General features: G+C 48.2%; 1 protein-coding gene across 1 annotated transcript in view; it reads right to left on the reverse strand.

Annotated features, from left to right (window-relative positions):
- scn4ba (sodium channel, voltage-gated, type IV, beta a) overlaps nucleotides 1–10,115 on the reverse strand; it is a 50,723-nt gene extending 40,608 nt beyond the window's left edge. Inside the window, exon 1 of the mRNA XM_072486468.1 lies at nucleotides 9,772–10,115. Within this exon, the coding sequence (XP_072342569.1) occupies nucleotides 9,772–9,853 (82 nt within the window). The 5' untranslated portion in view covers nucleotides 9,854–10,115. The remainder of the gene's footprint in view (nucleotides 1–9,771) is intronic.
- Nucleotides 10,116–15,749: the final 5,634 nt, after the last annotated feature.

A 15,749-nucleotide genomic window follows, 5' to 3' on the forward strand; every position in this document is an offset into this window, starting at 1 on the left:
CCCAAGCTGCAGTCCAATGATTCAATCACATCAACCTAGGTTCAGAAATAGTAGCATGTATCAGATGAACAAATGGCTGAACAGATGATGCGAGGGGGAGGGTTTCAGGTTCCTGGGGCATTGGGACCGATTCTGGGGGAGTGGGACCTGTACAAACTGGACGGGTTACACATGGGCAAAGAAGAACAAAGAAAATTACAGCACAGGAACAGGCCCTTCGGCCCTCCCAGCCTGCGCCGATCCAGATCCTTTATCTAAACCTGTCACCTATTTTCCAAGAATCTACTTCCCTCTGTTCCCCACCCGTTCATATATCTGTCTAGATGCATCTTAAATGATGCTATCGTGATCGCCTCTACCACCTCCGCTGGCAAAGCGTTCCAGGCACCCACCACCCTCTGCCTAAAAAACGTGCCACGCACATCTCCCATAAACTTTCCCCTCTCACCTTGAAATTGTGACCCCTTGTAATTGACACCCCCACTCTTGGAAAAAGCTTGTTGCTATCCACCCTGTCCATACCTCTCATAATTTTGTAGACCTCAATCAGGTCCCCCCTCAACCTCCGTCTTTCCAACAAAAACAATCCTAATCTACTCAACCTTTCTTCATAGCTAGCACCCTCCATACCAGGCAACATCCTGGTGAACCTCCTCTGCACCCGCTCTAAAGCATCCACATCCTTCTGGTAATGTGGCGACCAGAACTGCACGCAGTATTCCAAATGTGGCCTAACCAAAGTCCTATACAACTGTAACATGACCTGCCGACTCTTGTACTCAATACCCCGGCCGATGAAGGCAAGCATGCTGTATGCCTTCTTGACCACTCTATTGACCTGCGTTGCCACCTTCAGGGTACAATGGACCTGAACTCTCAGATCTCTCTGTACATCAATTTTCCCCAGGACTCTTCCATTGACCGTATAGTCCGCTCTTGAATTAGATCTTCCAAAATGCATCACCTCGCATTTGCCTGGATTAAACTCCATCTGCCATTTCTCTGCTCAACTCTTCAATCTATTTATATTTTGCTGTATTCTCTGACAGTCCTCCTCGCTATCTGCAACTCCACCGATCTTAGTATCATCTGCAAACTTGCTAATCAGACCATCTATACCTTCGTCCAGATCATTTATGTATATCACAAACAACAGTGGTCCGAGCACGGATCCCTGTGGAACACCACTAGTCACCTTTCTCCATTTTGAGACACTTCCTTCCACCACTACTCTCTGTCTCCTGTTGCCCAGCCAGTTCTTTATCCATCTAGCTAGTACACCCTGAACCCTATACGACTTCACCTTTTCCATCAACCTGCCATGGGAAACTTTATCAAACGCCTTACTGAAGTCCATGTATATGACATCTACAGCCCTTCCCTCATCAATTAACTTTGTCACTTCCTCAAAGAATTCTATTAGATTTGTAAGACATGGGGCGAAATTCTCCTACCCGCCCCGCCACATTTCTGCGCCGACCGGCCGGCGGGAGTCTCCGTAACACCGGCCGGTCAATGGGGTTTCCCATTGTGGGGCACCCCCACGCTGTCGGGAAACCCCCGAGCGCCGGCAGAACGGAGACTCCCACCGGCGGAGAATGACGCCCATGATCTTCCCTGCACAAAACCATGCTGCCTATCACTGATAATTCTCTTTTCTTCCAAATGTGAATAGATCCTATCCCTCAGTATCTTCTCCAACAGTTTGCCTACCACTGATGTCAAGCTCACAGGTCTATAATTCCCTGGATTATCCCTGCTACCCTTTTAAACAAAGGGACAGCATTAGCAATTCTCCAGTCCTCCGGGACCTCACCCATGCTCAAGGCTGCTGCAAAGATATCTGTTAAGGCCTCAGCTATTTCGTCCCTCGCTTCCTCAGTAACCTGGGATAGATCCCATCCGGACCTGGGGACATGTTCACCTTAATGCCTTTTAGAATACCCAAAACTAGGAGCTGAAGGGAAAATGGGAAGAAGAGCTGGGGGAAGAGATTGAGGAGGGGCTATGGGCTGATGCCCTAAGTAGGGTAAATTCCTCGTCCTCGTGTGCCAGGCTTAGCCGGATTCAATTTAAGGTTCTACATAGAGCACATATGACGGGAGCAAGACTGAGCAGGTTTTTTGGGGTGGAGGAGAGGTGTGGGAGGTGCTCGGGAAGCTCGGCGAACCACACACACATGTTCAGGTTGTGTCCGGCACTGCATGAGTTCTGGGGGGGGCGTGGCAAGGGTAATTTCAAAGGTGGTGAAGGTCCGGGTCAAGCCAGGCTGGGGGTTAGCTATGTTTGGGGTTGCAGAAGAGCCGGGAGTGCAGGAGGTGAAAGAGGCCGATATTTCGGCCTTTGCGTCCCTAGCAGCCCGGCGTGGAATTCTACTCATGTGGAAGGAAGCGAAACCCTCAGGCGTGGAGGCCTGGATAAACGACATGGCAGGGTTCATAAGATTAGAACGAATAAAATTTGCGTTGAGAGGATCGGCTCAGGGGTTCTCCAGGCGGTGGCAACCGTTCCTTGACTATCTCACGGAACGATAATGAAAAGATAGAAATGACAGCAGCAGCAACCCGGGGGGAGGCGGGGGGGGGGGGGGGGGGGGGGGAGAGTACTATTTTGTGTTTATGCTATTTGTTTTTTTTGTTGTTGTTGTTAGTTCACTATATTATTTAGATAATGTTATTTACCAGTTAATGTATAATCCCTTGTTGAGTTGTAAAAACGGAAACATTTTTGTTTGAAAAATTTTAATAAAATATATATTTTTAAAAAAGAATACCCAAAACTTCCCCCTTCCTTATGCCGACTTGACCTAGAGTATTTAAACATCCATCCCTAGCCTCAACATCCGTCATGTCCCTTTCCTGGGTGAATATCGATACAAAGTACTCATTAAGAATCTCACCCATTTCCTCTGACTCCACGCATAAATTCCCTCTTTTGTCTTTGAGTGGGCCAATCCTTTCTCTAGTTACCCTCTTGCTCCTTATATACGAATAAAAGTCTTTGGGATTTTCCTTAACCCTGTTAAACAAAGATATTTCATGACCCCTTTTAGCCCTCTTTATTGCGCGTTTGAGATTTGTCCTACTTTCCCGATATTCCTCCAAAGCTTCATCAGTTTTAAGTCGCCTAGATCTTATGTATGCTTCCTTTTTCATCTTAGCTAGTCTCACAATTCCACCCGTCATCCATGGTTCCCTAATCTTGCCATTTCTATCCCTCATTTTCACAGGGACATGTTTGTCCTGCACTCTAATCAACCTTTCCTTAAAAGACTCCCACATTTCAAATATGGATTTACCCTTAAACAGCTGCTCCCAATCCACATTCCCTAGCTCCTGCCGAATTTTGTTCTACTTGGCCTTTCCCCAATTTAGCAGTCTTTAGGACCACTCTCGTCTTTGTCCATAGGACCGGGACTGATGTCCGGTGAGGGGGGGGTTACTTGGGGAGGGTTTAAACTAATATGACATGGGATGGGAACCTATGTAAGATTTTTAAAATAAATAATTTTTTCCAATTAAAGGGCAATTTTGGGTTGTGGAGGTGAAACCCACGCAAACACGGGGAGAATGTGCAAACTCCACACGGACAGTGACCCAGAGCAATAAAAAGCAACACATCTGAGGATTCGGAACAGTTTCAAATTCAGCAAAGGCAGACCAAGGGATTGATTAAGAAGGGTAAAATATAATTTGAAAGTAAATTAGAGGGGAACATAAAAACAGACTGTAAAAGTTTCTATGGGTCTGTAAAGAGAAAAATATAAATAAAAATTAATTAATAAATAAAAATTACAGTCAGAAACGGGGGCATTCATAACAGAGAACAAAGAAATGGCTGAGGAACTAAATTGGTACTTTGTTTCTGTCTTCACAAAGGAAGACATGAATAATGTGCTGGAAGTTATGAGAAGCACAAATTGTAGTTAGGAGCTGAAGGAAATTAGTATTAGTAAAGAAATGGTTTGGGGAAATTAATGGGATTGAAGGCGGATAAATCTCCAGGGTCTGATAATCTTCATCTGAGGGTACTTAAGGAAGTGGCCCTAGAAATAGTAGATCCATGGTGGTCATTCTCCAAAATTCTTTGGACTCTGGAACGGTTCATGCTGATTGGAGGATAGCGAATGTAACCCCGCTATTCAAAAAGGGAGGTAGAGAGAAAACAGGGAACTATAGACCAGTGAGCCTAACATCGGTAGTAGGAAGTTGCTGGAGTCAATTATCAAGGACAGCACAGCATTTGGAAAGCAGTGGTGTAATCAGACAAAGTCAACATGGATTTACAAAAGAAAAATCATGTTTGACAAATCTACTGGAATTCTTTGAAGAGTAACTAGTAGAGTTGACCAGGGAGAACCGGTGGATGTGGTTTAGTTAGACTTTCAGAAGGCTTTCGACAAGGTCTCACAAAGCAGATTAATATGTAAAGTTAAAGCTCATGGGATTACGGATAGTGTCTTGAGATGGATAGAAAGCTAGTAGCAAACAGGAAATAATAAGTTGGAATAAATGGGGTATTTTTCTGATTGTCAATCAGTGACTAGTGGGATACCGCAGGGATCTGTGCTAGAACTGTTCACATTATATAATAATGATTTGGATGAGAGAATTAAATGTATTATCTCCAAATTTGCAGATGATACAAAGTTGGGTGGAACGGGTGAGTTGTGAGGAGGGTGCAGAGATGTTTCAGTGGGGTTTAGACAGGCTGAGTGAGTGGGCACATGCATGGCAGATGCAGTATAACGTGGATAAATGTGAGGTTATTCGCTTCAGTAGCAAAAATAGGAAGGCAGATTATTATTTGAGTGGGTGTAAATTGAGAGAGGTGGATGCTCAGCGAGAACTTGGTGTCCTCATGCATCAGTTACTGAAAGTAAGCAGGTGCAGCAGACAACAAAGAAGGCAAATGGTATGTTGGCTTTCATAGTGAGTGGATTTAAGTCTAGGAATAGGGATGTTTTACTGCAATTGTACAAGGCATTGGTGAGGTCACACCTGGAGTATTGTGTGCAGTTTTGGTGTATTTGTCTGAGGAAGGATGTTCTTGCTATGGAAGCAGTAGAGAAAAGGTTTACCAGGCTGATTCCTGGGAAGGCCGGACTGTCATATGAGGAGAGACTAAATCGGTTAAGGTTATATTCATTGAGTTTAGAAGAGTGAGAGGGGATCTCATAGAAATTTGTAAAATTCTAACAGGATTAGACAGAATAGATTCAGAAAGAATGTTCCGATGGAGGGGAAGTCCAGAACTAGAGGTGATAGTTTGAGGATAAGGGGTAAACCTTTTAGGACTGAGATGAGGAGAAATTTCTTCACCCAGAGAGCGGTGAATCTGTGGAATTCACTCCCACAGAAAGTAGCTGAGGCCAAAACGTTGTATAATTTCAAGAAGGAATGAGATATAGCTCTTGGGGTTAAAGAGATCAAGGGATATGGGGGGGGGGAGGCGGGATCAGGGTATTGAACTTAATGATCAGCCATGATCATAATGAATGGCAGAGCAGGCTCGAAGAGTCGAATGGCCTCATCCTGCTTCGATTTTCTATGATTCCATGTTTCAGGTCAGAGTTGGATAGGATCCAGCTATATTTGCACTGACAGTTAAGCTTTGCAATGCAACATTTTCAGAAGCTCAGTTTATACAAGTCTCCCTCTTGTAAATGCACCAATCCTAATCACTATTAACAACATTTCATTGAAACTATGAAATAAAACATGTTCTCCTGCCATCAGATTCTGTTCACAGTCAGGAATGTGTCTTTTCTTTCCACCTAGCTTCCTAAGCCGGCACTCTCTCTGCATTGCCTCACTACCATTTAATATTCTATGGAACACCCTTGAAGGGATACTGCCAAGGTTAGTCTCACTGGATAGGGGCACCGTTTTCAGGTGAGATTAAGTCACACAGACCTCCAAAGCACCGGGTGCAATGCCTGCCAGCTCACTGCTGTTGGTTAATCTACAATTAGCCTCAGTAGCTCTTGGACTAGACAAGGAGAAAAAGGTAACCCAGGGTTTTTGCTCCTGATCAATGCTTAGTGACAGCCACTGAAATGAACTCTGGATTGTGATTACCCACTCCATCCCACACCCCAGGATCGTTCAAAACATAAGGAGGCCTCTTTGCCCATCATGCCTATGCCAGCTCTTAGCCCCACAACCTGCTCTTTCCCCATGACCCTATTTTGTTTCCTTGTCAAGCGTTTATTTAATTTTATTTTCTAATGTAACATTGCTAAAGTGTTTACTGATATCACTGGATGCATTTTGTCTGTGTGGTCACTTAGCCCTGAAATATTGAGTCTCAGAGCCCACAGAGCAAGTTCAAACCCCCATTCCTCTTCTGTTGCAGTGCTTGATTCTAACAGATCCCATTTCTCTGATTTAGGATTTATCCATTAGGGTGGCAAGTCTTTTCTCAAATCTGAAGCCTCACAAAATTCTAACAGCATTAAATATAAATACAGCACTTTTAACATAATAAAATGATCGAAGAGACTTTACATGACGGTAACCAGGTTAAATGTGACACCAAACTACCTGAGGAAAGATTAGAACAAGTGACCAAAAGCTTGGTTGAAAAGTTAAGATTTAAAAAATAATCGTCTTGAGAGCATATATGGCCAAAGACAGTCAGCGATGGTGAAGTGATAAAAATTAGGGGTTGTGTGAGGTCTAAATTGAAGGAATAAAGAAATCTCAAAGGGTTGTAGAGCTAGAGGACACGACAGAGACAGCCAGGCCATGAAGATGTTTATTTGAAGGGTGAGAATTTTGTATCAACAAATAAGCAACATAAGTATTAATCAGACTGAGCTTGCCAAGCCTCAAGAATTAGGTTACCAGGATTCAGGGGCACGTATAATCTTCAGAACAGGTTGAAGACTCTCACCTGGACTTATTTTTTTCCAATTAAGGGGCAATTTAGTGTGGTCAATCCACCTATTGTGGGGCGGGGATCGAACCTGGGTTCTCAGTGCCGTAGGCATCAGTGCTAACGACTGTTCCGCCATGCTGCCTTGGAGACCTTATTAAGAATCACAGTATGGGTGCAGCATATAAGGAGGCCATTCGGCCTGGCACCTCTGCATCGGCTCTCTCCAGGAGTAGTTTACTTAGCACCACTCCCCTGCCTTCTTCCCATAACCATGCACACCCCACCATTTTACATAATAAACCAATTCCCTCTTACACTCAGGCAGATTCTAACCACTCGCCGTGTGCGAAGGTTTCTCTTTATCTCCTCTGTCCAGACCCTCAATGTGAGGAATTGAACTAAAGAAAAGAGCATTAGACTGGGACGACCAGTTAGGATAGTGTTGATGTAATACCCTAATATAGGAAAGCAGAGAAATAGCATAGGACATTATAGACATTAATTCGGGTTGCGGGCAGTGAACAAAGAGATGGGCAAAGCATGGCGAGAGGGGGATGGGTAACTATTGCACAAATGATGCTGCAAAGGATGCTGGGAGAAGGAGGCCCCAGGGAAGGAATGTGTAATTGGCCTATCAGGATCATTGGCAGTGAAGGTTAGATTAAATGGCCAGGTCAAGGAATGTGGGAAAAGGGCCTATAAGAATCTTGTATTCGTGTATGTGGAACTTGATACTGCATGAATGTATATGAGGCCACATGTGTTGCCTCCCTTTGTCTCACTCGCTCTGGAAGTTGCAAGAGACATGGGTCTCCTGCCTTTTTATCAGAGTGAGTGGAGCTTGCAAGCCGGGTGAACTGAAATAAAATAATATCTACAATCCCAACTCAGCCTTTTGATTGAGGCCAGACTGGACAGAAAGAACTCAATTTCATCACATGATATTGAACGCCTCTAACAAATCTGCTCTGAACCTTTTCTTCTCTGAGGAAAACAGTCCCAATTTTTCCAATCCATCAGAGTAACTGAAATTCCTCATCCCTGGAACCATTCCCGTGAACCTTTTCTGTACCCTCTCTAATGCCTTTTCATCTTTCCTAAAGTGCGACACCCAGAATTGGATACAATATTCCAGTTGAGGCTGAACCAGTGTTTTACACAACTTTAGCATAACCTCCTTGCTTTTTTACTCTATGTCCTTGTTAACACAGCCTAGTGTCCGCTTTATTCACCACCCTCTCAACCTGTCCTCCCACTTTTTAAAAATAAATTTAGAGCATCCAATTCATTTTTCCAATTAAGGGGCAATTTATCGTGACCAATCCGCCTACCCTGCACATCTTTGGGTCGTGGGGGCGAAACCCACGCAGACACGGGGAGAATGTGCAAACTCCACATGGACATGGACTCAGGGCCTGGATCGAACCCGGGTCGTCAGCATCATGGGGCAGCAGTGCTAACCACTGTGTCACCGTACCACGCCCTGTCCTGCCACTTTTAATGATTGATGCGTACATACACCCAGGTCCCTCTGCTTCTGCACTCCCTACACTTACTCTATATTATCTCTCTGGTCTCCCTACCAAAGTGAATCACTTTATATTTCTATGCGTTAAATTCTGTCTGGCTCTCGTCCGCCCATTCCACCTGCCAATCTATGTCCTTTTGAAGTTTGTTATGAGACTACTAGGAAACTGGAGACTACGAAAAGTCAAGCATTGCCCCAGTAGGCCATGCGTCTCTAATCGAAGACACATCACATCGACCCAAGCAAGAATGACCCAACTCAATAAAGATGAACAAGGCTAATTAATCTTTCACATTCTCCATAGCACAGTGGTGGAAAAGGAGTTTGCAAGCCAAGGTGGAACTGGTGAATGGACGATAGGCATCCTCTCCCAGATGTGAACTGCTGAATCCAAATCTTTAATAATGAAAAGCTGGGTATTTCCCCTCTATCTAAATCTCGACCCAACTTGATCATTCTACAGTTACTGACATTGTCAAATTCCAATCTGAAAAAAAAATGAAAATGAAATGAAAATCACCTATTATCACAAGTAGGCTTCAAATGAAGTTACTGTGTAAAGCCCCTAGTCGCCACATTCCAGTGCCTGTTCGGGGAGGCTGGTATGGGAATTGAACCATGCTGCTGGCCTGCCTTGGTCTGCTTTCAAAGCCAGTGATTTAGCCCAGTGTGCTAAACCAACCCAACCCCCATTCTATTCTTGACCCAGGAATTATGCCTTTCTTAAATCTCAATGCCCTCCTCAATCATTTCAGTTTTAAACTCCCAATCTCAAATCAAAACTATAATGTCAAAAACAGGATTTGGACTTGCCCGGAGATGTTGGGACATGGGGCCAGTCTTTAACAGTGAGAGGAATGTCAAAATGCTGACATTGGTTAATTTTGGGAAGTGGTGCAAGTTCTGATTCTAGTGGGACTTTCTCAAACTCCGAGTAAATACATTTGGCACAGTCACAGCACCACCAGTTTTGAAATATCCAGAACCGATTCTGACTGGATCATCTGAACTTCAGTAAAAGTTGCAAAAAAAACATGTGTTTGTCTCTATTGCGTTTGCATTTCTCAATCAGGAAATAATTGAAAATCGATCAAAACTCAAATCTAAAACCGACTAGAAATTGGGGAAACCGAGGAGAGAAATTGGCAACACCTAAATCTAGTCAGAAAAAAAAAGAATGAAATAGCAACAAAAAAAATAATCTTGAACATTTACGATTAAAGGGGAAATATTCTCTGCGGTTGCAGGAAACCCAAAATAATGAAATCCATCCATCTAAACGTGTGAATAAATCACTGACAAAGTTATTGCTGATTTACAGTCACCGCAATACATGATTATATTGGGAGTTTTTCTCTTACCGATTAGAATAGCCACTAAGAATGTCCTCGGGAAGATTTTTGCTGATTCAAGTCCACAGTAGTCCACTTTCTGAGCTTTCATTCTGGGGGAGTTTAGCCAATTAACTGCAGTTGAGATCGCTGGAATGGAGGGAGGGAGGGATGGAATTGGCGTCTGTTATCTCCAGAAGGAGGGAGGGTCCAGAGAGAGAGAGGCTTGACTGGAGCAGCGGAGGGAATCTGCATGCAGCAGCCAATGCTGCAACAGTGAGAGAGGCAAGGAGAGGAACTGCCTTATCTGGCAAGCATTCTTGGTATTTGAGTGTGCTCCTGTTTGCTCTGATTCCTCTCCCTCCCTCCCTCCCTCCCTCCCTCTCTCTCTCTCTCTCTCAATTTCCGCACACACTGCGGAAGACCGATCCTGGAGCCGGGATGGGAGTGAGCCTCGATCCTCCTGTTCCTGTGAATTCTGCATTGCAGTCACAAAACTGCTTTCGTCATCAGCCGAAGGGACCCAAGCAAAACAACAGTCTTCAACCTGGCGATTCACAGAAAACCTTCCAACAAAATAATTTTGGAGACGCAGACACTCCTGGCCTGTGTAAACATGTCGGCTTTCAATATTTTAAACTTTATAAAAGTTTTAAAACTTTCTGAACTTTTGTTTTCTGACTCTTTCAATCCGCTGAATAACACCAAGATAAATAGTTCAGAGGGAGCGCAGGGGATTGGTTGTAATTCTAATGTATTTTAAAAAAAACATTGTGCAGTGATCAATAAGGTTCCAGCACAGGTTGGGAAATTTGACTCTAGTCCAGTTGCACTGTGAATTTAATAGTGTCAGATAACAGCTCCCTCATCTCAGTGCTATGCTAAAATAGAAAGCTATATAAAAGAAACACTTCCGGTATCTCAGCTTCCCAGTGCCAGTACCAGGAACATGCCACAGGATAGGAAGCTACTCCAGAGCTTTATCAGTCACATTTCATCTTCTTCACTGGCCTGAAGACAGTGGGTTAAACTTCCACAGTCACCACCTGACACTTCAGCCAAGTGACCATCCATTGCATGCCAGCCTCTGATTTTCATCCACTCTACCAGCCTGGCACAAATCTCCTCCATGGTCCTTGTCCCTCCCTATCTCTGTAATCTCCTCTGACCCCACAACCCTCCGAGATACTGTCCTCCTCTAACTCCAAATATGTGCAGATTAGGTGGGGTTATGGGAGTAGGGTGGGGGAGTGGGTAGGATGCTCTTTCAGAGGGTCAGTGCAGGCTCGAGGGGCCAAATCGCCTCCTTCTGCACTGTTCTGGCCTCTTCTGCATTCCCAATTGTGTAGTTGCTCCTCCACTGGTGGCCATGCCTCCAGTTACCTGGACCCCAAGCTCTGGAATTCCTCCCTCAACCTCCCCACCTCACTATTACCCACTTCTTAAAGCCTATCTTTATGGTCAAGCGTTTGGTCATCCGAACTAATGTCTCCTATTGTAGTACAAGTGTCATTGCTTTGTTTTATAATGTGCCCCTGAAGCACCTTGGGATGTTGCATGACATTAACGACACTTTATAAATATTAGTTAGTATTATCACAACACCCCCACCCTCTCCATTGTCTCCTCAATCCTGCTGCCTTCTCCCCGTGTCCCCGTGTTAAGATGCCACTCAGAAAGAAAACTTCCACAGGATGTAAACTGGGTTCTTTAAATAAATAGCCTGGCTCAGAATGATTACCCTAATATTCATCAGATCCAGAAGGAGCAGTGGCACCCAGCCCTAATCACAACCTGACCCCCCCTCCCTCCCCTGATCACAGCCTGACCCCACCCTCCCCTAATCACAGCCTGACCCCCCTCCCTCCCCTAATCCCCTAATCACAGCCTGACCCCCCCTCCCTCCCCTAATCCCCTAATGTGGAGATGCCGGCGTTGGACTGGGGTGAGCACAGTAAGAAGTCTTACAACACCAGGTTAAAGTCCAACAGGTTTGTTTCGATGTCACTAGCTTTCAGAGCGCTGCTCCTTCCTCAGGTGAATGAAGAGGTATGTTCCAGAAACATATATATAGACAGATTCAAAGATGCCAGACAATGCTTAGAATGCGAGCATGAGCAGGCGATTAAATCTTTACAGATCCAGAGATGGGGTAACCCCAGGTTAAAGAGGTGTGAATTGTCTCAAGCCAGGACAGTTGGTAGGATTTCGCAGGCCAGATGGTGGGGGATGAATGTAATATGACATGAATCCCAGGTCCCGGTTGAGGCCGCACTCATGTGTGCAGAACTTGGCTATAAGCGTCTGCTCGGCGATTCTGCGTTGTCGCATGTCCTGGTGCCGCCTTGGAGAACGGAGATCAGAGGCTGAATGCCCTTGACTGCTGAAGTGTTCCCGACTGGAAGGGAACATTCCTGCCTGGTGATTGTTGCGCGATGTCTGTTCATTCGTTGTCGCAGTGTCTGCATGGTCTCGCCAATGTACCACGCTTCGGGACATCCTTTCCTGCAGCGTATGAGGTAGACAACGTTGGCCGAGTCGCACGAGTATGTACCACCCACCAGGTACGCGGTACATACTCGTGCGACTCGGCTTCAGGTTAAACATGGGCAAGGAAACCTCCTGCTGATTACCACGTACCGGCCACCATCAGCTGATGAATCAGTACTCCTCCATGTTGAACTCCACTTGGAGGTAGCACAGAGGGTGCAAGGGCGCAGAACATGCTCTGGGTGGGGGACTTCACTGTCCATCACCAAAAGTGGCTTGGTAGTACCACCACTGACCGACCTGGCCTGGTCCTAAAGGATATAACTGCTGGACAGGGACTGCAGCAGGTGGTGAGGGGTCCAACACAGGGAAAACATACTTGACCGCATCGTCACCAACCTGCCTGCTGCAGATGCATCTGTCCATGATTGTATCGGTAGATGTGACCATCACACAGTCCTTTTGGAGACAAAGTCCCATCTTCATATTGAGGATATCCTCCATCATTTTGTGTGGCACTATCACAGTGCTAAATGGGATACCAGGTTAAAGTCCAACAGGTTTGTTTCGATGTCACTCGCTTTCGGAGCGCTGCTCCTTCCTCACCTGAGGAAAGGAGCAGCGCTCTGAAAGCGAGTGACATCGAAACAAACCTGTTGGACTTTAACCTGATGTTGTAAAACTTCTTACTGTGCTAATCCCCTAATCACAGCCTTACCCCACCCTCCCTCCCCAAATCACAGCCTTTCCCCCCTCCGTCCCCTAATCACAGCCTGACCCCCCTCCTCCCCTAATCCCCTAATCACAGCCTGACCCTCTCCCTCCTCTAATCACAGCCTGACCCCCCCTCCCCCATAATCCCCTAATCACAGCCTGACCCCCCTCCTCCCCTAATCCCCTAATCACAGCCTGACCCCCTCCCTCCTCTAATCACAGCCTGACCCCCCTCCCCCATAATCCCCTAATCACAGCCTGACCCCCCTCCTCCCCTAATCCCCTAATCACAGCCTGACCCCCCTCCTCCCCTAATCCCCTAATCACAGCCTGACCCCCTCCCTCCTCTAATCACAGCCTGACCCCCCCTCCCCCATAATCCCCTAATCACAGCCTGAACCCCCTTCCTCCCCTAATCCCCTAATCACAGCCTGACCCCCTCCCTCCTCTAATCACAGCCTGACACCCCTTCCCCCATAATCCCCTAATCACACCCTGAACCCCCTTCCTCCCCTAATCACAGACTGACCCCACCCACCCTCCCCTAATCACAGCCTGAACCCCCCTTCCTCCCCTAATCACAGACTGACCCCACCCACCGTCCCCTAATCACAGCCTGACCCCCTCCCTCCTCTAATCACAGCCTGACCCCCCCTCCCCCATAATCCCCTAATCACAGCCTGAACCCCCTTCCTCCCCTAATCACATACTGACCCCACCCACCCACCCCTAATCACAGCCTGAACCCCCTTCCTCCCCTAATCACAGACTGACCCCACCCACCGTCCCCTAATCACAGCCTGACCCCACCCACCCTCCCCTAATCACAGCCTGACCCCACCCACCCTCCCCTAATCACAGCCTGACCCCCTCCCCAATCACAGCCTGACCCCCCTCCCCTAATCACAGCCTGACCCCACCCGCCCTCCCCTAATCACAGCCTGACCCCACCCACCCTCCCCTAATCACAGCCTGACCCCCCCACCCCTAATCACAGCCTGACCCCCCTCCTCCCCTAATCCCCTAATCACAGCCTGACCCCCTCCCTCCTCTAATCACAGCCTGACCCCCCCTCCCCCATAATCCCCTAATCACAGCCTGAACCCCCTTCCTCCCCTAATCCCCTAATCACAGCCTGACCCCCTCCCTCCTCTAATCACAGCCTGACCCCCCCTCCCCCATAATCCCCTAATCACAGCCTGAACCCCCTTCCTCCCCTAATCACAGACTGACCCCACCCACCCTCCCCTAATCACAGCCTGAACCCCCTTCCTCCCCTAATCACAGACTGACCCCACCCACCGTCCCCTAATCACAGCCTGACCCCCTCCCTCCTCTAATCACAGCCTGACCCCCCCTCCCCCATAATCCCCTAATCACAGCCTGAACCCCCTTCCTCCCCTAATCACATACTGACCCCACCCACCCACCCCTAATCACAGCCTGAACCCCCTTCCTCCCCTAATCACAGACTGACCCCACCCACCGTCCCCTAATCACAGCCTGACCCCACCCACCCTCCCCTAATCACAGCCTGACCCCACCCACCCTCCCCTAATCACAGCCTGACCCCCTCCCCAATCACAGCCTGACCCCCCTCCCCTAATCACAGCCTGACCCCACCCGCCCTCCCCTAATCACAGCCTGACCCCACCCACCCTCCCCTAATCACAGCCTGACCCCCCACCCTTAATCACAGCCTGACCCCCCTCCCTCCCCTAATCACAGCCTGACACCCCCCTCCCTCCCCTAATCACAGCCTGACCCCACCCACCCTCCCCTAATCACAGCCTGACCCCACCCACCCTCCCCTAATCACAGCCTGACCCCACCCACCCTCCCCTAATCACAGCCTGACCCCCTCCCCAATCACAGCCTGACCCCACCCACCCTCCCCTAATCACAGCCTGACCCCACCCACCCTCCCCTAATCACAGCCTGACCCCCCCACCCTTAATCACAGCCTGACCCCCCTCCCTCCCCTAATCACAGCCTGACCCCACCCACCCTCCCTTAATCACAGCCTGACCCCACCCACCCTCCCCTAATCACAGCCTGACCCCACCCACCCTCCCCTAATCACAGCCTGACCCCCTCCCCAATCACAGCCTGACCCCACCCACCCTCCCCTAATCACAGCCTGACCCCACCCACCCTCCCCTAATCACAGCCTGACCCCCTCCCCAATCACAGCCTGACCCCACCCACCCTCCCCTAATCACAGCCTGACCCCACCCACCCTCCCCTAATCACAGCCTGACCCCCCCACCCTTAATCACAGCCTGACCCCACCCACCCTCCCCTAATCACAGCCTGACCCCCCTCCCTCCCCTAATCACAGCCTGACCCCACCCACCCTCCCTTAATCACAGCCTGACCCCACCCACCCTTCCCTAATCACAGCCTGACCCCACCCACCCTCCCCTAATCACAGCCTGACCCCCTCCCCAATCACAGCCTGACCCCACCCACCCTCCTCTAATCACAGCCTGGCCCCACCCACCCTCCCCTAATCACAGCCTGACCCCCCTCCCCTAATCACAGCCTGACCCCACCCACCCTCCCCTAATCACAGCCTGACCCCACCCACCCTCACCTAATCACAGCCTGACCCCACCCACCCTCCCCTAATCACAGCCTGACCCCACCCACCCTCCCCTAATCACAGCCTGACCCCACCCACCCTCACCTAATCACAGCCTGACCCCACCCACCCTCGCCTAATCACAGCCTGACCCCACCCACCCTCCCCTAATCACAGCCTGACCCCCCTCCCCTAATCACAGCCTGACCCCACCCACCCT

The sequence above is a fragment of the Scyliorhinus torazame genome, chromosome 21, assembly GCF_047496885.1.
Source record: "Scyliorhinus torazame isolate Kashiwa2021f chromosome 21, sScyTor2.1, whole genome shotgun sequence".
NCBI classification, from domain to species: Eukaryota; Metazoa; Chordata; class Chondrichthyes; order Carcharhiniformes; family Scyliorhinidae; genus Scyliorhinus; species Scyliorhinus torazame.